We start from the raw sequence: 24,798 nt of genomic DNA, 5'->3' as shown, positions 1-24,798 counted from the left end.
CCATTTATTTGTGTCTTTTTTTTTACTTCTTTTATCACATTTTGTAGTTTTTAGTGTATGTATTTCATCTTTTGGCTTAACTTTATTCCTAAGTGTTTTATTCTTTTTGATGGTATTGTAAATGGAATTGTTTTCTAAATTTCTGTTTTTGGACAGTTTATTGTAAGTGCACAAGATGCGACTGATTTTTGTGTGTTGATTTTGTATGCTACAAGTTTGCTGACTTTATTGGCTGTAACAGATTTTTTATGGAATATTTATTCCTATAAAAAATATATTTCAACATATAAGATCATGCCATTGCAAACAAATATTTTTTCTTTCTAGTTTGGATGCCTTTATTTCTTTTTCTTGCCCAGTTGCTCTGGTTAGGGCCTCAATACTTTTTTTGAACAAAAGTAGCAAAATCCTTGCCTAGTTCCTTATTCTAAGGGAAAAACTTTCAATCTTTCCATCATTGAGTGTGATGTTAGCTGTGGGTTTTTCATACATGGGATTTATCACTTTGAAGAAGTCTCCTTCAATTCCTGGTTGGAGTGTTCTCTCATGAAAGGGTGTCGTTTTATCAAACGTCTTCTCTACATTAGCTGAGAATTTCTTGTGTTTTTTTCCTTTGTTCTACCAATGTGTTGTGTATTATATTGATTAATTTTCATATGTTGAACCATCTTTGCATTCTGGGTAAACTGGCCTTGACTGCAGTGTGTAACCCTATTAATGCACTGTCATATTTGGTTTCCTAGTATTTTGTTGAGGGTTTTTTTTTTTTTTAAGATTATTTATTTATTTATTTATTAGAGAGTGAGCAGGAGAGAAACAGCATGAGAGGGGAGAGGGTCAGAGGGAGAAGCAGGCTCCCCGCCGAGCCGGGAGCCCGATGTGGGACTCGATCCCAGGACCCTGGGATCATGACCTGAGCCGAAGGCAGTCACTTAACTGACTGAGCCACCCAGGCGCCCCGCTTGTTGAGGATTTTTAATATCTGTATTCATGAGAGATACTTGCCTGTAGTTTGCTTCTCTTGTAGTCCTTTTATTATAGTTTGAATAGCGGTTTGTCTTGCAGGTGGAGGCTGTCTCTGATAAGTGGGAAGACGACAGCAAAAACCATGGCAGAGGGCTGTCCGACTCCAGCCCCCGAGTGCTGATTGGCTGTGTGACTTCGCTGATGGAGGGTGCTGGCTACATCAGTCAGACCACATACTTCTCTCTGGAGAGTGTTTGCGAAGGTATGTTAGATGGGTTTCTGCTCACATTTGAGGTGAGGTTTTGTGTATTTTTTTTAATTTTATGAATTAGCTTTGAGATGGTTACACACATTGAAAGGGCCAAATTTGAGCATGCTTTGTTTTTTGAGAAGGTTTCGGACTAGAATGCCTTCACCAGGTGTTGGCTCCAAGCAGTAGACGGTGTAGACTGCTGTGGTTCGTTTTGTGTCATTCGTTGAAGGGAGTCACTAATTTCTGGGTAATTGTTCCTTTTATGTAAGTATTGTTACTGATCTAAGTCAACAGTGTCACAGATGTGTAAGGCAACTGCTGTTTTTACAGTACTTCAAATGTTTTAAAAGAGGACTTGGGGATAACTTTGTCCTTCCCACGAATGTATATCCGTTTTTTATTGCGTTTGTTTTTAGCTATCTAAAATTTTGTTTTTATGCCTAAATATATAATTTGTTAATGCCATTCTTGAGTTTAACTCAACAACCATTTGTTGTGTACCTGCTGTCTACAGTGATGGGTAGGGAGCTAGGTAGTAGGAGACCAAGATGAGTAAGACCCTAGATCTTCCTCCCAAGGAGAAACAGACCTGTACTTGCCTTGGAATCGGGCAGGATTGGAAAAGCTGCATGGGTGAGGTACTTCTTGAGCTGAATTCCAGCTGCTCACCCTGCCAGCCACACGTGGGCGGGGGAGCCGCAATTCTCTCCCACCTTGGCTGCCAGGGAGCCCAGTGCAGGAGGGCGATTAGCTCAGCCCACCCGGCCACTTGCTGTTCTACGTTTCTTAGATGTAAAAGCCAGGACTCTGACCTTGATTGCTAACCCTGGAAGTTTCCAGAATGAAATTGACAGGTGGCTGGGATTTTAAAAACTCCGTTCTGTCAGAAAACTCTCAATTCTGGAAAAACTGATCGTGCAGTTGCTCCAAAGGGAATCCCTTGGTCCCTGTAACTGCTGACAGGAAGTGACTCCCAGACAGGGACATGGTTTGTGCCGCAGACACTGCTGAGGTGCAGAAGTAGTTGACCGTGAGGACTGGTACCTGAACACAGGTGGAGGATTTCCAGCACAGTCTCAAGTCTTCTTGAGCTGAGAGGGTCCAGATAGCTGCAGCCTGACATCCACAGCAAAAAGAACATTCTTGAAAGAGAAAACACGGTGTGGAAAAAGGTAACGGGAGTCCAAAACGAAGGCCACCGACCTTTTCTGAGACAGGCCAGATTGTAAAGCTTGTGGGGCCCGTGGTCTCTCGCAGCTCTTTAACCTCTGGGCTGGTGGTAGCGTGAGCACAGCCATCAGTGGCAGCGAAGCAGAGAGGTGTGGCTGTGTCCCTGTCAGGCTGTATGTACAGAGACAGGCGGCAGGGTACCATTGCACGTCTCTGACTGGAAGATGAGAAGAGGAAGAACTGGGCTAGATGTTTCATTTACTTCAGGGAGAGCCAGACCGCGTTTCTTTCTTGGCATCGATTCAGCAAATACTGGAAGGCCTTGCCCGGGGCCTGTCGCTGTCTTGTAGGATGTGCTCTAATGGGAGGGAGAGCGGCAGGCCAGGGTCTTCTGCTGTGCGGGAACAGTGCAATGTGGCACGGCGGGAGGTGGGCCAGTCGGGGGTTCCTCTGGGGCTGGTAAGGCCCAGTCTCCCTGCATGCAGGCGGACCAAGGGCTCTGTGAGGAGGTCCAGGTGAAGCACAGATTGTGTTCTGACCCTTCCAGGGTGACCCGCGTGAGTCTGGCTCAGCTGTGCATGGGAGGTGAGCAAGCTCTGACTGTTTTAGGAAGGGGTGGAGAGGAGACAGCCACTGTCAGAACACGAGGTGGGGGCGTGACCCTGACCTCTCTCCCCTCTCTTCTGCCAATCGGTGGGTGCTCTCCTGAGGCTAATCCCAACCAGAAGCCAGAGGGCAAGGCTGGGTGGTCCATACTGGGCAGGCCTGGGGGCAGAGTGGGGCGGTTGTAGAAAGGCATCAGAGACCGTCCAGTTCCAAAGGCTGAAGAACTCCGGCAACGGGACAGGGTGTCAGAGGGCTGGGCTTCGACCCGGGAAGGAGGGACCAGCTGCTGGGTAGAGGTTTTCAGACAGAAAATCTGCGGACCTCAGGGATGCAGGCAGAGGAAGAGCAGGGCCTGAAGTGGCCCCCTGATCACTAAGGCGCACCCCGACACAGGGCACAGCACTCTGTCCCGGAAGTGGCACAGGTTCTTGGCCTGGTGAAAGGGCTCAGGGAAGATCCACGACACCTGCTCTTTATCTCACAGGTGGGTCCATAAACCAGTTTCATCTGCTAAGAAGGAAATAACCTGACTTGTGACCCAGGCTGGGAGCGCGGGCCACACTGGTTACGTGGATGTGTAGATGCTACAGAGCTATCCACGGCTTACCCTGGAAAGAAAGAGGAAAGAAGCAAGTTCGTCGTACACTCGGACTCTAGACCCCGCTCTTAGGCCAGTGATTCCTACCCAGGGCCATTCTGTCTCCCAAGCCATGTTTGCAGACGTTCTGGGTTCTCTCAGCTGGGGGATGGGATGGCAGTTAGTGGGTAGAGGTCAGGGATGCTGCTAAACACACCCCACAGTCCACAGGGCAGCTACCACAATGGGATGGGCAGCCTCAGATGTCACAGGGCAGAGCACGAGAAAGCCTGCTTTAGGCTGAATGCCCAGTTCCATTTTAGCAGCCTTGGCCAGAACGGTTAAGGAATCACTGGATATTCACGTGTAGAACAGCTTGGGCTCTGCTACTGATGTTAAGAATTCTCATGAGTAGGGAGGAGGGCGCCTGACTGGCTCAGCGGGTAGACATGTGACTCTTGATCTTGGGGTTGTGAGTTCAAGCCCCATGCTGGGGACTGGGGGTAGAGTTTATTTAAAAAACAAAACAAAACAAACCCCCCCCCCAAAAAACAAACAAAACAAAACTTGAAAATCAGAAAAAGAATTCCCATGAGTGTTATTTGTGGGCCTGGATCTGAAGTGTCATCCACAGAACTGGGCTGATGGCCACCACTGCCTCTACAGTCCGAGACTGAGGGGACTCTGTGATCCTGAGACCTCACCTCCCACCTTCACACTCTTCAATATTCACAGGCTCACGGCAGTCCCTGGTGACACCCCTCCTCCTGGTCCCTCCTTCCCAGGTCGAAGCCCAGCCCTCTGACACCCTGTCCCGTTGCCGGAGTTCTTCAGCCTTTGGAACTGGACGGTCTCTGATGCCTTTCTACAACCGCCCCACTCTGCCCCCAGGCCTGCCCAGTATGGACCACCCAGCCTTGCCCTCTGGCTTCTGGTTGGGATTAGCCTTAGGAGAGCACCCACCGATTGGCAGAAGAGAGGGGAGAGAGGTCAGGGTCACACCCCCACCTCGTGTTCTGACAGTGGCTGTCTCCTCTCCCATGGCCAGAGCTATAGCCAGGTGACCCTGTCAGTGTCCAGACTGGTACACACTGAGAAGTGGGAAGGGGTGTGAAAATGGATTAAGTCATTTTTTAAACACTTGCATATCGATGAACAAATTGATTTTACTGTATTGGCGGACCTTTAAAGTAGCGTTATTCAGAAACTGTTTGCAAAACAGTTTTTTTTTTTTAGAAAAAGAATACTTGGACCCATTAAAACAACTTAATATTATTCAGTCATTATATTCTTGACACATAATAACATATTTTAATTTTTCAGTATTTCTAATAGCATGTCACTGGTATTCTAAAAAACATACATTGGGGTTCATGCGTGGCTCAGTTGGTTAAGCGTCCAACTTGATTTCGGCTCAGTTCATGATCTCAGGGTTGTGAGATCCAGCCCTGCTTAACTGGGCTCCACACTCAGCTCAGTGGGGAGTCTGGTTGAGATTTTCTCTCTCCCTTTCCCTCTGCCCCAACCCCCCGCCATGTGCATGCCTTCTCTCTTTTGCTCTCTCTCAAACCAGTAAATAAATAAAACCTTAATATTTAAAAAAATTAAATTAAAACAAATTTTTTAGATCTTAATTTCATTTTTTTTAATACAGTGGCTTGGAATCTTCTTCAAAGCTGCATATTTTATGGTTGATGAATTTGAAACTGAAACTTTTGATTGGCTCTCCTTGTAGGCTATAACATTTTTAATTGAGGAAATATTAGTAAGCTCAGAGCAAATTCTACTAAATTCTTAAGTCCAGTATTTTTCTTTTTTTTTTTTTTTTAAAGATTTTATTTATTTATTTGAGACAGAGAGAATGAGAAAGAGAGAGCACATGAGAGGGGGGGAGGGTCAGAGGCAGAAGCAGGCTCCCTGCCAAGCAGGGAGCCCGATGCGGGACTCGATCCTGGGACTCCAGGATCATGACCTGAGCCGAAGGCAGTCGTTTAACCAACTGAGCCACCCAGGCGCCCTCTTTTTTTTTAAAGATTTTATTTGACAGAGACAACGAGAGAGGGAACACAAGCAGGGCGAGTGGGAGAGGGAGAAGCAGGCTTCCCGCCGAGCAGGGACCCCGATGCGGGGCTCGATCCCAGGACCCTGGGACCATGACCTGAGCTGAAGGCAGATACTTAATGGCTGAGCCACCCAGGTGCCCCAAGTCCGGTATTCTTCTATTGAGACATGTAACTATGTCAGCCCAAATGTTTTTACAGGTACTATTTGTTTGCCTCTATGAGCGTAAAGGTGATCAAATGCTATCATCAACTAAAACTTGTCAAATAAGTTGTCTTATTTTTTTTAATGTTACATCAATTGTGGATGCTGTAAATTTATGTCTGGTCCATTTCAATCATTCCATTACAGAATATCCGTTTATCCAATTAAATATCGAGGGCTTTGTTGGAAGACTTGGTGCAAGCTGGGATAGTGTGGGGTCCAGTCATACCACTTCAGCTTTAAGCCATGTGCGCCGTACAGGCCTCCTGGGGCCTCATGGCTTCGTTTCCTCTGTTGCTTTGGTGGAGAGCAGTGTCACTGTCTTCCTGTTTACAAGCTGTATATTCAGTGACTGCAATTTATTTTTTAAAGGTTTTATTTCTTTATTTGAGAGACAGAGAGCACGCACATGTGAGAGAGAGTAGGAGCAGGGGGGAGGGGCAGAGGGAGAAGCAGGCTCCCCACGGAGCAGGGAGCCCGACGCGGGGCTCGATCCCAGGACCCCGGGATCCTGACCTGAGCCGAAGGCAGACGCTTAACGACTGAGCACCCAGGCGCCCCTGAGTCCATGATACTGATGGGGAAAAAAAAATCAAACTATTATTTCAGTTTGCTTCACTGTTTTTCTCCTTGAAATAACTGTTTATACAACTAACACATTGCTTCATTTTTCACGTGTATCTGAAGAGATTTGGACTAAAAAATTAGCAGAATTAATGTTAAATATTTGATAAAGTCATGGTTTTTAAGTCAACATACAAATGTGTCCTACAGCCTGTTGAATTGTGCTTCCGGGCCTGTCCTCTTAAAATGCCACCTTACCCAGAAGTCGGTGCTCCAGCAGGTTTGTCTCTTCTGGATTCACACCACTGGTGTGGTGGTACCACGGTGGCCCTCGTGCTGATCAGTAGCTGTCAGATGTTCGGGCTCTTAGGGGTTTATCACCAGCTTTCTTGAGAAGCAAACTCAGTTTTAAATTAAACGCTTTTGGGTTTTGTTTATTTATTTTTTTAAAATTTTATTAGAGTGCTTGTGTGCAGTGGGGAGGGGCAGAGTTTGGAAAGTGAGCGAGAATCCCAAGTCTGACTCGGGGCCTGAGATCATGGCTTGAGCTGAAATCAAGAGTCGGACACAACCGACTGAGCCGCCCAGGCGTCCCTGCACTTCTATTTTTGAACTGATTGCTGTCCAAAGTATTTGTTGCAAAATGACAAAAAGGTTATAACAGGTTTAGCGTCACGCCATGCGCCGTAGCAGATCCGCTCAGGCTGTGCTCCCTGTGTTACTAACGCATGGTCAAGCCACTGCGTGCCCTGAACCTGTCGTTGCCCAGCATTCCCGCCCACCCTGCCGTGGCGGCCCGGGGCACCTTGCATCCCGCGGGGGCCGCAGTACAGCTGCCTGGCACACCCGGGGTCCGGCAGGGGCACTGAGTGCTCCCCCACCTGGGCTGGCATAGACACCCCAGCTCTCAGGTCGGAGTGCACTGCGCTTTGCCACCAAGTACCCTGTGTGTTCCCGATAGGGAGGAGCACTCACTGTTCCTGCAAAGAGTTGACAGAGAGGAGTGCCCATGTATTAGAGAAACTGTCCGCCACACTTGAGCCACATGCCCTAGAGGCTGGAGACTAAGAGATTTGCTGTTCAGCTTATTTGGCTGCAGTTAATAATAATACTTATGAAAAACATGGGGAACATTTGAAACCAGAGGGGATCCTGAAACTGTGCAAACCAGGTGTATGACCATGCAGGCTGCAGTCCTCCTGGCTCCCTGCCTTTGCCTGGGGGGCAGGAGAGGGTAAGGCTGCAGAAAGGTGGGTCTGTAACATCCTCTGCTCCATTCAACTGGGGAAACCCAGGAGAGAGCTAAGATTGAAAACGGGTTTCTTAGGTAGAACAGAAATGGTTTCAGTGTATCATAACTTCAGAATGAATTGTACACTTTGGTATAACCAACATTACCAAGTAAGCACCATGGTTTCCCTGCTTGGAGGTTTCGAGCCCTGCAAGGGAGACTGGGTGGAGGCGGAGTACTGGATCCGGCCGGGCACGTGGAACAGCGAGGCCATCTCAGTGAAGCCCCTGAGGTACAAGCGCGTGGACAGGGTAGGTGCTGGCCCTCGCTTGTCCTTGTCTTCCTGTCTTTTCACAGCCCAGGCTTCTCCTGGGTGCATTGGGAAGTCAAGCTGTTTCCTCGCTGAGAACGCTGGTTTTCTTAAGGAGATCATTGGAGATCGCCTGGCATGCTCGTACAATGCAATCCTAGGTGCTGTAGTTTAACAGAATGTGGAAACGTTCTCACTGCTGGGACGAGGGGGTGGGTGAAGGGCTGGAGCTCGCCTGTAAAGGCTGGTGCACTCTGGCGTTGGAGACTGGAGTTTTCACAGAGTGAGGGTGTGTGCTGGGCTGGGACGGAGACACGGGGAGTGAGCCCGGGCCACCGGACACGCTCTCACTCCACGACCTCAGCCTTGGCTCTGAGGGCCTTACACGTTCATGAAATCTTCGGGGCTTTGCTTCTCCAAGACCAGGGTCCCCGCTCCCCCTAGAGGTTGGACTTGGTCTGCAGTGGGGCCCAGGTGAGGTGCAGGCCAGCCCTCGTTGGGCTGGTTTGGAGAGGCCGGCCCCTGGTGCGGCACACATTTACACAGTCAATTACTGTGTTTGCAGGTCTGCATTTCTAGCCTCTGCGGGAGAAACGGGGTGATAGATGACAGCATCTTTTTCACCTTGGACTCTCTGAAACTTGCTGAAGGATACGTGCCTCGAAGACATGACGTGGTCAGTGCCGTGGTGGTGGAGAGCAGCCAGTCATGCTATGTCTGGAGAGCCCTATGCATAACCCCAGTGAAAAGACGGTAATGAGGAAACGGCTCTTCTTTGGGAAGGGAGAGGCCCAACTGAAGTGTGCTTTAAGAGTTGCTTTAATAAGCTCAAATAATAGCCTGTCCAAATCCTGAGCTGGGCAGTTAAAGGGAAAGTATCTTCTGGAAGGTTTTCGGTGATCTTCGTGGTTGATTAAAGTTCTAGTTAACAGTTCCTTCTTAATCCTTAATCTTATACTGGCAATTTTCACATTTTGATGGGGTTTTATAGCTTTTGTTCTTTTTTCACATGTTGGTATTTTTTAGAACATGTTGGACATAGTAGGTTCTTAATTTTTTTTTAAGATTTATTTATTTGGGGGGGGGGAGGGAGAGGGAAAGAGAGTCCCAAGCAGATTCCACACAGAGAGCGGAGCCTGATGCAAGGCTCAGTCTCATGACCCTGCGATCAGGACCTGAGCCAAAACCAAGAGTCAGACGTTTAACGGACTGAGCCACTCAGGCGCCCCTTAGAATCGTTGAGTCTCTCATATCCACATTCTTCATTCTGTGCCCCAGCAAACTCGCACCTTGTCCACACATGTTTATAAGGCACCACGGGGCCCTCCCTGAGCTTTCCATGTAAGTGGCAACCCTGCCCTGCCTCGGCTCCCTTCTGTGGCCTGCTTTGTCTCCTTAGCACGTCCCTCCAGTGAGCTTCCTGTACGTTCTCCTCGGTTATCCTCTATATCCTCGGATCACCTGGAATGCAGGTTCCGTGCAGGGAGTTTGTGTCCTGTGTCCCTGTACGCACTGAGCACTTGCCTTGGCGTCTTTCTTTGTGCCCCTGGGGGCGTGCCTGTGGGGAGCACCACTGGCGTATAGAAGACTCAAGAGGACGGAACGCCTGGCTCAAGGCTGTGGAGGTGGGCTGGGGAGCCATGCCCCTGTCCCAGCCAGCAGACGCCCTCATCCTTGGCCACTCAGTGCCCAGTTGCCCTGCCCCACAGGACCCTGCTTTGCTGTTGGAGAATGACTCTGTCCCATCTGTGGGGCAGTGAAGCCAGATACATGGCCCTTACCCCCTCTCACCACCCACGACGGTCTGGCAGGAACAGGAGGTCTGGTTTTAGCTCCATCTGATGGACGCGGTGGTATGAGCATGAGACAAGGCAGGAGCTCATTGCCCAGTGTCTGTGCTGCAGGAGTAGCATGGCTCCTCCCTGTGTCTGAACCAGGCTCTTGGGCGTCCCGCTCGTTCTGTCATCTTCCTGGTAGTGAGCAGCCAGAAGCCCTGGGACAGAAGCCGGGAGGCCCGCTTCCCACATTAGGCTTCATAGTCACTGGGAGCCACATGCCCAGTTTAAGGAAACCCCTATGCCAGGAAGACATGAGCTTCCTTGACTCTTCATACCCCGCAGTTACCTGCGCTCCTGATTGCCATGGGCACCGGAGGGTAGCGGCCAGTCCTGCCCCTCACTGACCATCAGAGAGAAACTAGTTGTCATTTCAGGCTTCAGGGCCAAGTGTATTCCTTGGAATGACTTATCGTTTGTCTCCAATTCTAGAGTCTTACTGTCTAGTCTGTTGTGTTTTATAAGCACTTTTTCACACGCTCTGTGGCTTTTCAGTTTGTTATGTCTTCGAGAGGAGTAGTGGCTCAGAGCAGATGTGGACCAGCATCTGTTGAATGGGTGGAGGCACAACCAGTGGGCTGTGGATGGTCAGTTTCTGGGGCGCCTCCTCAGGTGGCCCCTGGGCTGATGTAGGTCTGGGGTGGGGGGCTGATTCTCCTTGGGGAGGGGTCACTCCGATCCCAGGCACATTGCATGAAGCTTCTCCCTTGACTGCCTCCAGTAGTCATCTTCATAGGCAAGGGAAATTTTTCCACCTTCATCGCTGGATGCTGGCTGAGAGCCAGCCCCAAATCCTGTGACTTCAGAATTCCTCATAATGTCCTAATTAGAGTGGGGGATTAGAGGGTGAGTGGTGGATGAAGGGAATGTGCTGGGTCCCGGGGAACTCCCAGCCTGTGAGCGGTCAGTTCCCCTTTCCTGAATTTATAGTGGAAACGAATGTCCCGCCCTTCAGCAGAAGCCCAGCAGATGCCCTCTATGTGCCAAGCCCCGTTCTAGCCCGAGGAGTACTGCCTTGGACAAAGAAGAGCCATGTTTCTGCCCTGGGAGAGCTTATGTGCTGTCACCCCACTCAGGCTTCCTGATCCCTAAGGGGAGGCTGCAAGCGGCAGCTTGGGGCAGTGGGGCTCTGTCTGTGTGGGTTCCCTCCACGAGCTGGTCCACATTCCCCAGCATGAGCCCTGTGTGTATGCTCCACTCAGACCCACTGTCTGCGTGCCTGGTTGATGTCGGGAAAAGCACCAATTAACTGCGTGCGAAGCAGAGCTTCCACTCTCCTCCAGATGCAGCGTCTCCTGCCATCTTCCCCATCCCCATTCCCTGGGTGGCTTGAGCCAGAAACCTTCCAGTCATTCCTGACTCCCTTCCTTGCTCGTATTTCTCAACCCTCCATTAGCAGATGTTGGCTGTCTACAAGAACTGGGACTCTGCTTCCATGGCCCCCTGGGTCTGGGGTGAGGGCAGAGGAGGGACTGAGCTGTGGGAGGCACGGGAGGAGGAGTTAGCCGCTGTGGGAGGCATGTGTGGACGTGGCGGGGAGGAATGTGTGGACAGGAGGGGCTTGGGGGGCAGAAGCTGGCTGTGGAGGGGGCACTGGTGTGGTTGAGAATGTCACTGAGTTTGTGGCCGGAGCCCCATTTTCTGAATGGAGCTGCAGGCTGGGTGGGAAGGGGAGCGATGCCAGATTGCTGTCCAGACGAGCCCTGTGGGTCTGCAGTGAGGAGGACGGAGCTGCCTGCTTCCTGCCAGTGTCCACGGAATGAGGGGAATCGGAGGGTCTATAAAGGGAGGGTGCCTCCCCTCACGCCTCCTGGCAGCCCTAAGAGGAGAGGATTGAACGCTCCCTCCGCGGCATGTTCCCAGAATCAGGAACTCCTTCAAGAGGTCGCCACTGTGTTGCTTCCTTTTTTCTAGATCTTAGAGAATTTGTCATTTTCTTCTTCAAGATGTTTTGCTGTCCTTCTCCGAAATTCTAAGTATTGTAGGAACTCTGTATGTAGTTTTGTGGCCATACGTCCCTGGGGGACGTTGGCCCTGCAGTGGGTGCGGCGCATCTGGAAGGAGCATGGCCGTGGCCGGGAGGCGGGTGGTGGAGCTTCGGGATGCCTGCCACCGGATGCTGTTCTTTGGGTGCTCTCTGCAGGGACCCCGCTGCCTGTGAAGAGGCTGCCGATGAGTCCTGTGGAGCCCTTTTACTGAAAAACAAAGGTGATATTGAAGTCACGAGGATGACAAATTTTGGAACATTAAAAGAAGGAGGAAGTAAAAATATGGTGGTCTGGATAGAGTAAGTTTGTCACTTAAGTTATGTTAATGAGTTTTAAATTGTTAATTGTGATTTAAGAATTTCTGGGGGAAAAAAGAATTCTGTAGAACCAACTTTATTTTGGTTAATGAACTGTTCTGTTCATTTTTTCCTTTATGGAGATCTTTTAGAAGTTTTTCACCCTAAAACATCCTTTTTATTTCTATTCATAAAGGTATTTACAATCATTTTTCACTGATAAGATTGAATTCTGTGTTTTATGGTAGCTGATTATTTTAGCTTCAGCAATCTTGTCTGTATTCATGGCTTATTTTCTTTTTCCAGGAATAAAGGAGATATTCCTCAAAACTTAGTCAGCTGTAAACTAGCTGGCTGGGATAAAGCTAAACAATTCAGATTTCAAACACCGGATAAAACCCAGATGTGCCCAGTAGGGTCTCTTGTTCCTGTTTCTGAGAAGGAGAGGAATCTTTCGGATGAAAATATTAACTCACTAGATAGCTACCAAAAACACACAACCTGTCAGGCATCAGAGAGCAGTGCGGTGAACATCACAGAAGTCTCTCCAGGTAGACGTTTCTCCTGTTACCGCGTTAGGTCAGCCGGCCGTGAGCCCCGCGGGGTCTGCGCAACAGGGCGGCCGCTGCTCCCGGGGCCCTGGGCTGGGGCGGAGTGACCAGCGCACTCTAGCTGGTGCGCCCGTTTGTGCGCTGTTCTGGTTCTGGGCTCTTGTCTGATGTTTTGGGACTGAAGAGAAGATAAAAATAGCTTGACCGATACCCAGACGTGCTTTAGATGTGCTGCTTCCTGTGAGTGGCTCCAGACTCGGGAAGGGCTGCCTGCTGTCCACGGGTGTTTTTGTCACCTACTGTCTGGCGCTTTGTGTGTACGTGTGCGTTTCCACCAGCCTGCCACCACTGTCAGGGACCGCTTAGCTTCTGATCTAATTCTGGATTTCGTTTCCGTCTCCCAGACGACTGTGCTCGTGAAGGAGAAGATGGGGACAAAGAAGAGAGGAAGCCGGGGAAGCAGGTGACAGAGCTGGAGCCCGGAGGGTTCATCCCTCCCGGTGGAAGAGCCCCGATTGTGATTGTATGTGATGCAAAGTACGTGGCTGGAGGGCTGGGAGTGAGTTTATTTTGGGGCCATTTGTGTATTTGGATTTTTAGGCATCATGGGTGATTCTTCTAAGTTGGAGGTTCTAAATGTATTCCTAACTATTCTAATGAGACAAAACCGTAAGAAAAAGCACTGGTGGTGAGTTTACCAACCGGAGCATTGCCTCCCCAAGCCTGACAAGCTGCCCGCCCCCACCCGCTCACCCCAGCTTCTGACCCTCAGTCCTGTTGGAGTCCATCCACTCTCAGCCCCTTGGCCACGGCTCCTCACCTTCCCTCCGGCTCCCTCAGCTGAGGCCTTCCTGCCTCTTGTCTCCAGCTGGGCTGCTGGCTGGGTACAGGGGGCAGGGGGCTGAGACCTCCCTTCCTGGGCGGACCGCAGATAATCCCAAGCCGCCACCACCCCACCCACCCCGGCATCTGGGTGGCAGGCCTCTTCCTTTCTCAGCAGCTCTCTACAGTTGCTAATTCTTAATCTTTTCTAAAAATGGGACTCGGGGGCGCCTGGGTGGCTCAGTCGGTGAAGCATCTGCCTTCGGCTCAAGTCGTGATCCCGAAGTCCTGAGATCAAGTCCCGCATCAGGCTCCCTGCTCAGCGGGGAGCCTGCTTCTCCCTCTCCCAGTCCCCCTGCTTATATTCTCTCTCTCTCTCTCAATCTCTCTCAAATAAATAAAATACTTTTTTTAAAAATGTGACTCTGATTAAACCACCACCTGCTTCAAGCCCACAGCCGTCACAGCTGGGTCAACCATTCGCACAGACCGCTCTTTAGCCAGAGCTGTGTGGTGCCACCACCTTAAATGATCTTTTAAATGTGACAGCACAGAAATCAGTGAAAGGCAGTAGGTGAGCACAAAGTGTGGCGCCTCCGGGAGAGCCTGCCTTAGAGAAGCAGCAGGAAATTGGGCAGAAAGCAAAGTAAAAGCAGTCTATTTTTGGTAACATTACACAATTCTGATTGAAACTTGAGAACGCTGACGGTGTCTTTCCTATTCTTAAGTTTGAGAATCACAGAATAGTTGAGGTGGCTGATTTTATTGTGGGAAGACATTCTTATTTTAGAAAGCTCATTTTCTCCTCTGACGAGAATTATTAAAAACTAAGGGTGACTGTGGTTTCGTGGCCGACTTTCCATACACGTACAAAGGGGAATTCTGTTGGATCCGCTTGTCTTATTTAAAATTAAATTGCTTTTTGTTTTTTCAAGGAATTCCGGCCGCTGCAAGGAGCTCCTTCTACTCTGCTTCTCCAACTTTGTAATTGGGCGGTTCCTTGAAGTGAATGTCGTAAGTGGGGAGGAGTCGCTAATAGCTGTCCGAGAACCATTTTCTTGGAAAAAGGCTAAAAGTTCCACCACATTAACATCCACAAAAACTACAGTTGTTGTGACCACACAGAAAAGGTACCGTGAGCAGAAAAGACAATGAATCCAAATGCGTGCTTGAGGTGTGTGAGAGACGCGTGGGCCATGTCGCTGTTGAAGAGAGGCCAGCATCCTGGGATAAAGCTGGGGGCAGCTGGGCGGGCGCCTCTTCCTGTCTCCGTACTTGGGGGGAGAGGTGTGTTTTCATGCGACTCCTACAGTTCTGTCTCTGAGGAGGGCCCGGCTGTGTGAGTGTGAGGACAGAACAGTAGGCCACGGCCCTCTGGGCCACCACTCCGCCCTGGCTGCTCCTGCCATGTCTTGTGTTCCCAGCAGCGCAGACACCCTGCATCTCACACAGGCACCCAGAGGCACCAGTTGGCAAGGGGTCCATAAGATGTGGCCAGTAAGCGACCACCCACACAGGGTGGTCCATGTGTTCTGTCTGCAGCTGCTGAACTGAAAAATCTCTGAAAAGCAGAATTTTTTTTAAGATTTTATTTATTTATTTGTGAGGGAGTGAGAACAGGCAGAGGGAGAAGCAGGCTCCCCACTGAGCAGGGAGCCCGATGCGGGGCTCGTTCCCAGGACCCTGAGATCATGACCTGAGCCAAAGGCAGATACTTAACGAGTGAGCCACCCTGGCTTCCCTGGAATTTTTTTTTTAAGTTTGGTGCCAGAAAATCTGGCCTAGGGATGGGAGGATATTTCCTGACTTTACTCTGTGATGGGAAAGCTCAGCCCTCAGCTGTGGGAACTGACAGGTTTAACTTAGGTACTGCCCAGAATCCCCTGGGGTGGTAGGTATTTCTCTTCTAATACTGGAAAATCGCGAATTTGAAATCACATTTTTCCCCAGTAACAATTCAAGGTGAGGTGTTACGGATTTCTCTAATTTGCAGGCTAGAGAAGAAATCTGTTAGCAGAGTGTTAAGTGGTTGGCTTTGGGGTTAGATCACTGCTTGGAACCAGCACTACCGCTGTGTGACCTTGGGCCAGTGTCAGAGCCTTTCCGAGCCCTAGTCTCGTTTGTAAGACGGTAGTGTCCCTCACATGGTTACGAGCATTAAAAACGTCCTTTCTGACAATGGAGCGATCAGTAGTGATCAGTAAGTCGTAAGAGCCACTGCTCATGGAAAGGGCATGCCCTGGAGATGGACCCGAGAACACGGGAGCCAGCAGTGACCATGGAAAGTCCTAAATGATTGGGTTTTAGTTACCGGAGCTTATGAGACCGCTCGGTTGTCACGTAGTGGTGTACCAGGCAACTTTCTAGTTAAAGTTTGACTTACCTAGAAAGTGAACTAGACCAACAATCCCCTGATCAGCTGTTTCCCTATGTCACTGTGTGGGAGTACCTCTAAAACAGGAGATCTTGGTTTTCTGTTGTCAACTTAGTGACCCGGAGTGCCTGTCCCGGTCCGCTTGGGTCTCCTGGAGCTCCCGGCACCTGCTTCCTGCCCTGTCTTTGCCCCCTGCCCAGAACAGCGTTGTCTGTGTGTTTGCTTAGCCAGTCTCTTGAGGACCTCTTTGTGCCAGGACCTTCTCGGCTGAATCTCTGACTATTCTAAGCTAGAAACAGACATGTTTTGTTAACTCAGCATGGATTTTGAGACCATGCGGTAAGACTGTTCAGGCCGTTTACCCAAACGTGTGTGTAGTGATGATCCTGTCCCCTTTGTCGTGTTCATGTTAGTAATTAATACTTCACTGTCGTTTACTGAACGCTCTGCTTCCACACATACTTGACGTGTGTGCTTTGGTGGAGCCCGTGACTCAGGGGGGAGGTGTTGGGCCTTCCCGGTGCTGCTCGTGGTGGCTCTGGGGGCCTTTCTGCCACAGAACTTCTCTCTAAGCAGCCTTCCCATCCAGAGCTGAGCTACAGGGATATCCAGGTGAGGTGACTGTGGAGTAAGGGGGTCGGGGCTACGTGTCTCCCACCCCCTGCACTCAGTATGAGCTGGAAGCAGCAGCAGTTAGAATGAGGGAGGGGGGCCCGTCTTCAGCGTGTGCAGGTGCGTGTAATCAGAGGTTCCCTGGACCTCCCTGGGACACGTCGCTTCTCTTCCACTGTCTCTTCTCCCGCTGTTTCCTTTCCGGTCACTTCTTGTGCTGTATTAGACCTGCCCACAGCAGCAGGATGTTCTTCATCCTGACGGTGGCCAACTTTGGTGACTCCTCCCTACAGCCCTTTCTGGGGAAAGACAGAAGCCTGAGGGTGAAACCGAATTTCCCCGGAGAAACTCCAGGCTGAAAAGCAAGAAGGCAGGACCCAGACAGCAGCCTTTACCGAATGTGTTCTGCATTCCTGCGGGAGTGGTTCTGATGTTCTAGGCTCATAGCGGCAGTAGGAGTTAGCGGGTGGGAGTTCAGGAACAGTGCTTTTCAGACTCACTGGTTCTGCGGGATTCTTGGGCGCGGCAGCCCTGCCCACCTGTTGGAGGGCACAAGAGGGCCCTGTGAGAGCCGGTGTGGGGGAGGGATCCCAAAGCAGCTGAAGTAAGTTTGCAAGGTCCAGACTGACACTAGCAGTTCACATTTGTTTTTGGTTCTTGAAGGACCTTTAGTCTTTCCGAAGCGGGAAGGATGTCTGAGTAAAAATGGCTTGTATGAGACACGGGGTGATTAAGAATTTTGACTTGTGCAATTTTTTTTTTTTTTTAAGGAACTCAAGACGACAACTTCCAAGTTTTCTTCCACAGTATCCAATACCAGATAGACTTAAGAAATGTGTGGAACAAAAAATTGACATTCTGACTTTTCAGCCATTACTCGCAGAGGTAGGAAATACATCTGATGTGAAACATTCTTCACCACACTTGAGTGTTTCCTGATGAAATGAGGATGAACCCCGCTTGGGCTCAGACCTCGGACTGGTTTGTTTTTACCACAGGTAGCTGGGAATATCAGGTCAGTGAGAGAGAGGGACCACTGCTGTTGACGCTGCTTGGGGGGAACCCCACTGCCCCCCGCCCAGCCTGTCTGTGCTAGGCTGGCGGCCTGCCTCTGAATGGCTGGCTGTCCGGGATAAAACTCTGAGCCACTGAGAAGACAGGACGTGGGGTCTCAGTCCTCTTTAGTTAAGTTTAGCTAGGGAGCCACATGTGGAGAGTGGGGTTTGGGCAGCACAGGTGTGGGGCGTCACAGTCTGAGGGATGCTCTAACATGCCCAAGGGACAAGACCCCCACCGTGGCACCTTCCAGTTCTCTTTCCTTGGACTTTCTGCTGGTGTCATAAATTTGGCTTCTACATATGTTTCGAATTCCATGCTGCATTTTACCGTTTTTGCATTACATTCATGTAATCAGTTCTCTCTTAAAGGCATTTTAAAAGCTAAATCTTTTTTTTAAAGGCTTTATTTATTTGACAGACACAGTGAGAGAAGGAACACAAGCAGGGGGAGGGTCAGCGGGAGAAGCAGACTCCCCGCCGAGCAGGGAGCCTGATGCGGGACTCGATCCAGGGACTCCAGGATCATGACCTGAGCCGAAGGCAGTCGCTTAACCGACTGAGCCACCCAGGCACCCAAGCTGTCTTTTTTGACACCACGTAGTTAGCAACCTTGGTGCTGTGCCCGTCACTCCTTCGTGGGGACCCAGGCTCCCGTGGGGCCCTTGTGCTGAGCAGCGGGGGCCTCTGTGGTGCTTGGGTGCCAGCAGTCGGTTCTTTCAGCTCCTCTATGTCTGGGGAAGTATTCTGCCTCCGTTTTTGAAGGACATTTTGACTGGGTCTTGAATTCTAGGCTGGAATTTTATTTTATTTTATTATTTTTATTTTTTTGAAGATTTTATTTATTTGAGAGCGAGAATGAGAGACAGCATGAGAGGGAGGAGGGTCAGAGGGAGAAGCAGACTCCCCGCCGAGCAGGGAGCCCGATGCAGGACTTGATCCCGGGACTCCAGGATCATGACCTGAGCCGAAGGCAGAAGCTTAACCATCTGAGCCACCCGGGTGCCCTCTAGGCTGGAATTTTAAAGCTGCTGCCCCGCCATCTTCCGGCTTGCCGTGTTTTCAGTGAAACACCTGCTTTCCTTTAGCTTTTGTTCTTCTGCATATAACGTGTACTTTTTCCTAGCAGCTTCTAAGTTTTTTTCGTTATTACTATTTCTTAAAAAATGTAATTTGCAATTTGCTTTAGTGTAGTTTTCTTCTAATTTCTTGGCTTGGGGTTCTCTGAGCTTCATGGATATGTGGGCTTACAGTTGTCCTCAAATTTGGGTGGTTTCTGGCCGTTCTGTCTTCAGAGGCGCGCTCTGCCGAGCCCCTTCCTCAGATTCCCGTTGCTCGTGCATCGGCTGCTTGGAGCTGCTGCACAGCTCGCCGCCGCTCTGCTCACTCATTTGGGTTTTGGAAGCCTCCTGTGGCCAGTCCTCAAGTTCACTAGTGTCTTCCTCAGCAGTGTGCGGCCCCGTCCCGTGTGTTTTGATGGCACACGTGGTAGCTGTCAGCCACCGGTTCAGCGTGGTCTCTGCTTCCCGTGCTCAGTGCTTTCCTGCTCTTTGAGTAACAGCCGTTACAAGGTGCTCGTCTGCACATTCTGCCACGAGTCAGTTCTGGTTCCATGAGGGGTTTTCTCCCCGTTATGAGTTGTCGTTTCTGTTCCTAAGCCTCATAATCTTTGTCTGGGTGCCATACATTCTGGATTTTACCGTGTTGGCCGTTGGGGTATTTTTCTGTTCCTGAAAATATTCTGAGGTTTGTTCTGGGATGCAGTTAAGTTACTGTGAAACAGTCGGATACTTTCAAGCCTGGCTTTAAGGCTTTGTCAGGTGGGACCAGAATGGCGTTTGATTTAGGGCTAATACCCTTCTGAATACTCCGTCCAGTGTCTCGTCTATTACAAGTCTCTCCATTTGGGCTGGTGGGATTCACGCTGTTCTCGGCCCTGTGGGAGCTCTAGGAATTATTCCCTCTAATCCAGTGCTTCCCAACAGGTGACAGTTGCCCTCCCAGGAGACATTTTTGGTCGTCCTGGCCGGGGGTGGTAGTATCAGCAAATGAGTAGGGGCCAGGAACGCCGGTAAATACCCTACAATGCACAGGACGGCCCCCACCCCAGAAAAGAGTGCAGCCCAAGTATTGGTTGTGCCGGGGCTGAGGAACCTGCTCTTATACCATCAGGTGGGCGTCCCAGCAAGAAACATGGCTTCTTACACTGGTGCACTGACCAGTGCTCAGCTGACAGTTCGCGGGGGGCCCTCTGAAGCTCTGCAGACCTCTCTCGGTGCTGCTCTCGCTTCCTGGCACTCTGCCCCCTTGGCCTCCTTGGACCCCAGCTCCATCTCCTCAAGAGACCACACGGCTGCTGGGCTCTCTGCCTAGGTGGTAGCCGGGGCAGTTGCGGGCTCACTGACGTAGCCTCCCCAACCTCAGGGCCGCTGTCCTACGCTGCTTGCGGGTCAGTATTCAAAAGCCAGTCTCTCCCTGTTGGCTGAGTTTCAGCAGCCCGGACTTAGCCCCTCCAGCTAAGCTGCAGCTGCCTTCCTGGACCGCGGGGGTGTTGGACGGGTGACTCTGCTCTCACTCACTCGCTGGTTTTTTTTTTTTTCAGCTTTTGAACATGTCGAACTACAAGGAAAAGTTCTCGACTTTGCTCTGGCTTGAGGAGATTCATGCAGAAATAGAACTGAAAGAGTATAACATGAGTGGGGTCACCTTGAAAAGAAATGGTGACCTGCTGGTTCTGGAGGTCCCAGGATTGGCTGAAAGTAGGCCTTCTCTGTATGCAGGTGGGTTCGTTACGTGTCACATTTTACTAGAGGGACCAGCAGACGTTGAACCCCCGTCCGGGGAAGAATGTTTCTGTTGGCAACACTGCAGTCACGTCATCTCATTTCCTTTGCTTTGGGTTAGAATTTTCTGTAAAACTTGGTCAGCACGTTGAGGGCATCCAGCACCTCACTCTGGGCATACTGGTGCTGGTTTTAAGCAGCTCATTCCAGGGATGTTTATTTTACTTTTTCAAAGTGTTTGATTTTAGAGTTACAATGGCAGAATTGGGGGATTTTGTAGTTTTACATGTGGTTCTGTATTTTTTAACTAGGTGATAAGCTGATTTTAAAAACTCAGGAGTACAATGGACATGTCATCGAGTACATCGGCTATGTGATTGAGGTGAGAGGTGCTCCGGATCTGCTAGTGCGGGACCAGCCCTTCCAGCCGGCCAGCTTCCTGCCGGGGCTGGGGCAGGGTTGCTCCTTCAGCCTTTGACAGGATTTCAGAAAATTCAGGATAAAGTGAATATTTAAATAAATTTGATGTACAAAGAGAACTTAACAAAAAAAATCCCTATAATTTTCAATCATGAGAGCCATATTTACCTTTCATCACGTGTAAGTCGTGGTGTTTGCATTTAGCCCAATTTGGGCATTCTGAACATACTGCAGAAGAGAGAGCCTCTGAAGGAAAAATACACTTAAAAGTTTGCAGTTCTAAATGTTTTTGTGGGGAAGTTTTGCTGACTTCTCTCCCTCCCTCCTTCCCTCCCTCCCTCCCGGTGCACCGCATGCTTCTGATCCTCCGGCCGGTCTCTCCTGCTCCCACCCTGTGCAGAGCACCGCCTGCCACGTCTGGGTGAAGGGCCTGATGCCGAAAGCTACCTGAGGAAATGCCGAAGCCCTGCCCTGGGTTGGGGGGCGGTTGTAGGGACTCGAAGAGTCTGGGAAGGGTTCAAAGGAAGGGCGGCATCTGGCCTCTGTGGCCGTGTTTGCTGCGTTCTGCCCCGAAATACTGGGCACCAGCCCTTGCCAGTGCAGCTGGCCGTGAAACCAGTGCTAGGATGACTGGGGAGGGGCTGACCCTTGGGACCCCAGCAGCTGTCCCCCCACACTCTGCCCAGGCACGTGGCAGCCGCTTAGCCTGAGCTGGAGGGCCCACCAGCTCTGCCAGCCTTGACACACTTGAGCTGTTGACGAAGACGCCGGGTGACTCTCTTATCTTCCAAAGGGTAGATCCAGTTGTGCCCTCGGGGAAGATGCCCTGGGGACGAACACCCCAGAAGCAGCGGTGCCAGAGATGCCAGGTGTGGGGTCCTTGGTTCCTGAACACTGGTTGAGGGGTGGCCGGCGTCATACGCCGACAAATCCAATTTTAGGGTATGTGCTGCCGAAGCGAACACCATAGGCTGACAAATCCAGACCGAAGCTACGAGCACCCCAGCCTGGGGGGTGTTGGGCACCCTCCTGATCTTTGGTGGGATATTCCATGAGGTCAGCCGCTTCTGAGTGATGAAATTCATGGTCGACTTAGTAACTTCTACAGGTCTCCGCCCATTGCTTTTCTCGAGTCTCTGTAGTTTAGTTGTTGGCCAGGGCCGCGGTGTGGGAGACCATGATGGTACAGAAGGCCCTCAGGAGAGCCTCACAGATGGTGCGGTGGGCAGAAGACACACATCCAGGTGACACTCACTCCGTTGATGTCAAATTGGTGTTTCCACAACAGGTGGGCAGGCGGCCCAGTGCCATCAACCTGGCACGCGGTGCAGGGGGCGTCCCAGCGGGGCTGCTGCTGCACTCATGCTCGTCTGGGGGCCGTGGGACAGAAGGCTCCCCACCTCCACAGAGGGGCCTCTTGTCGCCAGGAGCACGTGTCTGGGAACAGATGTCGTCACTTCCTGTCATCCTGCTCCGTTATCTCAGCATGGTTTTCGTCTCCATGTGCTCTGCCTGATTCATTAAAGCTGCCCTGTTGTTTTTTCTATTGTCCTGCTTATGTTTTTCTTTCTGGGTTTTTTAAAAATTTCACACATAGTTTTTCAAGTTTCTGGAAATGACAGTGGCAGTATGTGATGTCCTTGGGGCCCAACTCTGTTGATGGCTGTGCTGACCCTCACGCTTGGTGATTTGCTTCTTTGTGTGCTTTAACCGGTGGTCTTTAACCGCAGGTTCATTTTTGCCAGTCTTGGCCCCCGGGACACCTGGGACCTGGGCTGGGCTTGCTCTCCTTTTGAGGGGATTGTGGCGGCTTCTGCTGCAGGGAGGGCCCTGCTCCCAGGGCAGCCCCCGTGTCCGTGTTCCCACCACCCGGCTCTGGTCGCCTGGCCCTTGGGAAGCCCATGCCACCTGGCACCGCCCTAGCTGCGGCTGGAGGGTCCCCGCTCTGCTGGAAGGGGAGTCCTTGGAATGACCTCTTCGTGGAGGCGCTGTGGCGGCAGGCACCCCTCGCTCTCTCGTTTGTGGGCTGGTCTCCTTCCGGGGCCTTGGCCTGTTTCCTTGAGCCCGGATCTCTGGAGCGTGGCCAGGGAGCAGCTCGGGGTGAGCTGGTGTGGGCGCCTGCAGGGGCCAGGTCCTCCCGGGTGGGTGATGTGACAACACCGTGATTTAATCCTGATGAGTTTGGCAAGGGTTTAAAACAGCAAATTTTAGCTCCAGTCTGTAAAGTGTTTCATGACGTGTTGCTAGATGAAGATTGTCCCAACAAATCAAATGTGAAGTATGGGAATTAAATCGTTATGTTTCCTTTTCAGATTCATGAAGAAGATGTAACTCTTAAACTTAACCCAGAATTTGAGCAGGCATATAACTTTGAACCTATGGATGTGGAATTCACATATAACAGGTAATGCTCTCGGTGGTTGTTCCTACAATGTGTCTTCATTCCTGGTGGGTAGCAGGCTTCCTCTCTGTCCGTCCCTGCGCATCTCAGCGCTGGTGTAAGAAATGCAGTGTGGGAGTGTCCCTGTTCCTGCTTCACTCCCAGACAGGTTTTAAGATAACAAAGTCACGAACATTTGCTGTTCATTCTTTAATGGGCCTTAAGTACACAGAGATGTGGTCATTTATGACGTTATGAGCGTGGGGCGGTGACCCTGCCAACCTACCATTCCCTCCCTGTCATCCACTATGCCCCCAACTGTTTACTGGGATTTTGCATTTGTCTCTCCCTTGCTTTAAAAAAAAAAAAAAAAAAACAGCTGTGTGTCTTTGTACACACACAGAAAAATGTATTTTTTGGCTTTATTTTGAGCTGTCAGTCTCTGGTTTCCAGGAGGTTTTCACTGATCTGTTCCTAAGATTCTCCGTGTTGTGTGTCACTGTTCAGCGTCTTCACCACTGCCCACGCCCCAGCGTGAGTCCGCCACACTCCCTGTTCTGCGGATGGACATTCACCCCATCTCTACCCTGAAGGCACTGCTGTGAGCACCTTCTCCTTCCTTGTGCACAAATGCTCATGTCCTCTTGGCTGCACACTCGAGAGTGGGTCTGTGGCTTCAGCCATGGTGGCATCAGAGACCCCCAATACCAGCGTCTGTAACAACCTGTTAATCCACACCATCCCAGAACCTGGTTTTGTTAAACTTCTAAATTCGTGCCGACTTGGTAAATAGGTCATCTACCTCCTTAGGGTCTGGACGTGCATTTCTCTGACTGCATATAAGGTTGAGAATTTCCATGTTTATTGGCCATAAAACGTCTTCATCTATGAAGTGCTGGCTCATGTCTTTTCCTGAATAATTTGGGTTTTGTTCTCTGTAGGAGTCTTCTCTGTGTTCTTTGTGCTGGACTCTTCTTGGATAGGCAGGCTACAGATAACTTCTGTAACTTCTCCAGGTCTGTTGCTTGTTTCGCTCACTTTGTAGAGTGTCTTTTAGGAATCAGAAGGTGCTAACTTTAAGATTGATCATGGATGTTTAATTTTGTTTGAGAAATGTTTGGGTGTTGGGGCTGCTACCAGATCAAAGTGTGTTGAGTGTGAATGGGTTGTGGGTCAGTGGGGAGAGGCCGTTGTTTGGCCATGGAAGCTGAGCAGGCGGGATGGAGAGCGAGGTGAGGTCCAGGAAGGGGCCGTTTTTGCTGTTTGAAATGAGAGAAACTAGCTCAGCGGAGCCCCTGCGATAGCGGGTGACTGGGTCAAGAAAGTGTGTGCCGGAGGAGGTGGGTCTGGCCAGGTGGGGCCGGGGTCATCGGCAGAGGGTAAATATCCTCCTCAAGGTGGTCGGATGAAAGAGGTGAGAGCTGATTTGTATCTGGACATTCCTGACCGTGTGTTACTCTGGAACATGTGACAAGCCCAGTCAAAGAGGAGGAGGACTTTGGAGGAGGAGAGAGGAAGCATGGGATGAGGGTGGTGCAGGAGTGGACCTACCAAAGGAAGCAGGACACAGATGATAGGCGTGACAGGCCATGGGGTTGAGCCAGAGAGAAAGTGCCCAGGAAAAGCCAGAGGGTACCAGCAGTGAGGGGCTGTTGGAAAGACAGGGTGATGAGAGAGGACAGGACGTTGGGCTCAGTGATCTCAGACACGAGGCCCAGGTCTTGAGCAAGCATGTGTGCG

At 50.5% G+C, this 24,798-nt stretch overlaps 1 protein-coding gene across 1 annotated transcript in view; it reads left to right on the top strand.

Moving 5' to 3' along the window:
- The window catches only part of LOC117997752 (RNA helicase Mov10l1-like), a 51,705-nt gene that overhangs the window by 10,270 nt on the left and 16,637 nt on the right, over positions 1-24,798 (top strand). The window contains exons 3-13 of the mRNA XM_034986059.1: positions 1,066-1,228; positions 7,831-7,943; positions 8,508-8,695; positions 11,921-12,064; positions 12,368-12,612; positions 13,017-13,149; positions 14,370-14,564; positions 17,191-17,305; positions 20,078-20,255; positions 20,570-20,640; positions 22,991-23,082. Of these exons, the coding sequence (XP_034841950.1) occupies positions 1,066-1,228; positions 7,831-7,943; positions 8,508-8,695; positions 11,921-12,064; positions 12,368-12,612; positions 13,017-13,149; positions 14,370-14,564; positions 17,191-17,305; positions 20,078-20,255; positions 20,570-20,640; positions 22,991-23,082 (1,637 nt within the window). The remainder of the gene's footprint in view (positions 1-1,065; positions 1,229-7,830; positions 7,944-8,507; positions 8,696-11,920; positions 12,065-12,367; positions 12,613-13,016; positions 13,150-14,369; positions 14,565-17,190; positions 17,306-20,077; positions 20,256-20,569; positions 20,641-22,990; positions 23,083-24,798) is intronic.

This window comes from Mirounga leonina, unplaced genomic scaffold, assembly GCF_011800145.1.
Source record: "Mirounga leonina isolate KUSES-001 unplaced genomic scaffold, KU_Mleo_1.0 Mir_375, whole genome shotgun sequence".
Classification (NCBI taxonomy): domain Eukaryota; kingdom Metazoa; phylum Chordata; class Mammalia; order Carnivora; family Phocidae; genus Mirounga; species Mirounga leonina.
This window is presented reverse-complemented; position numbering and strand designations above follow the sequence as displayed.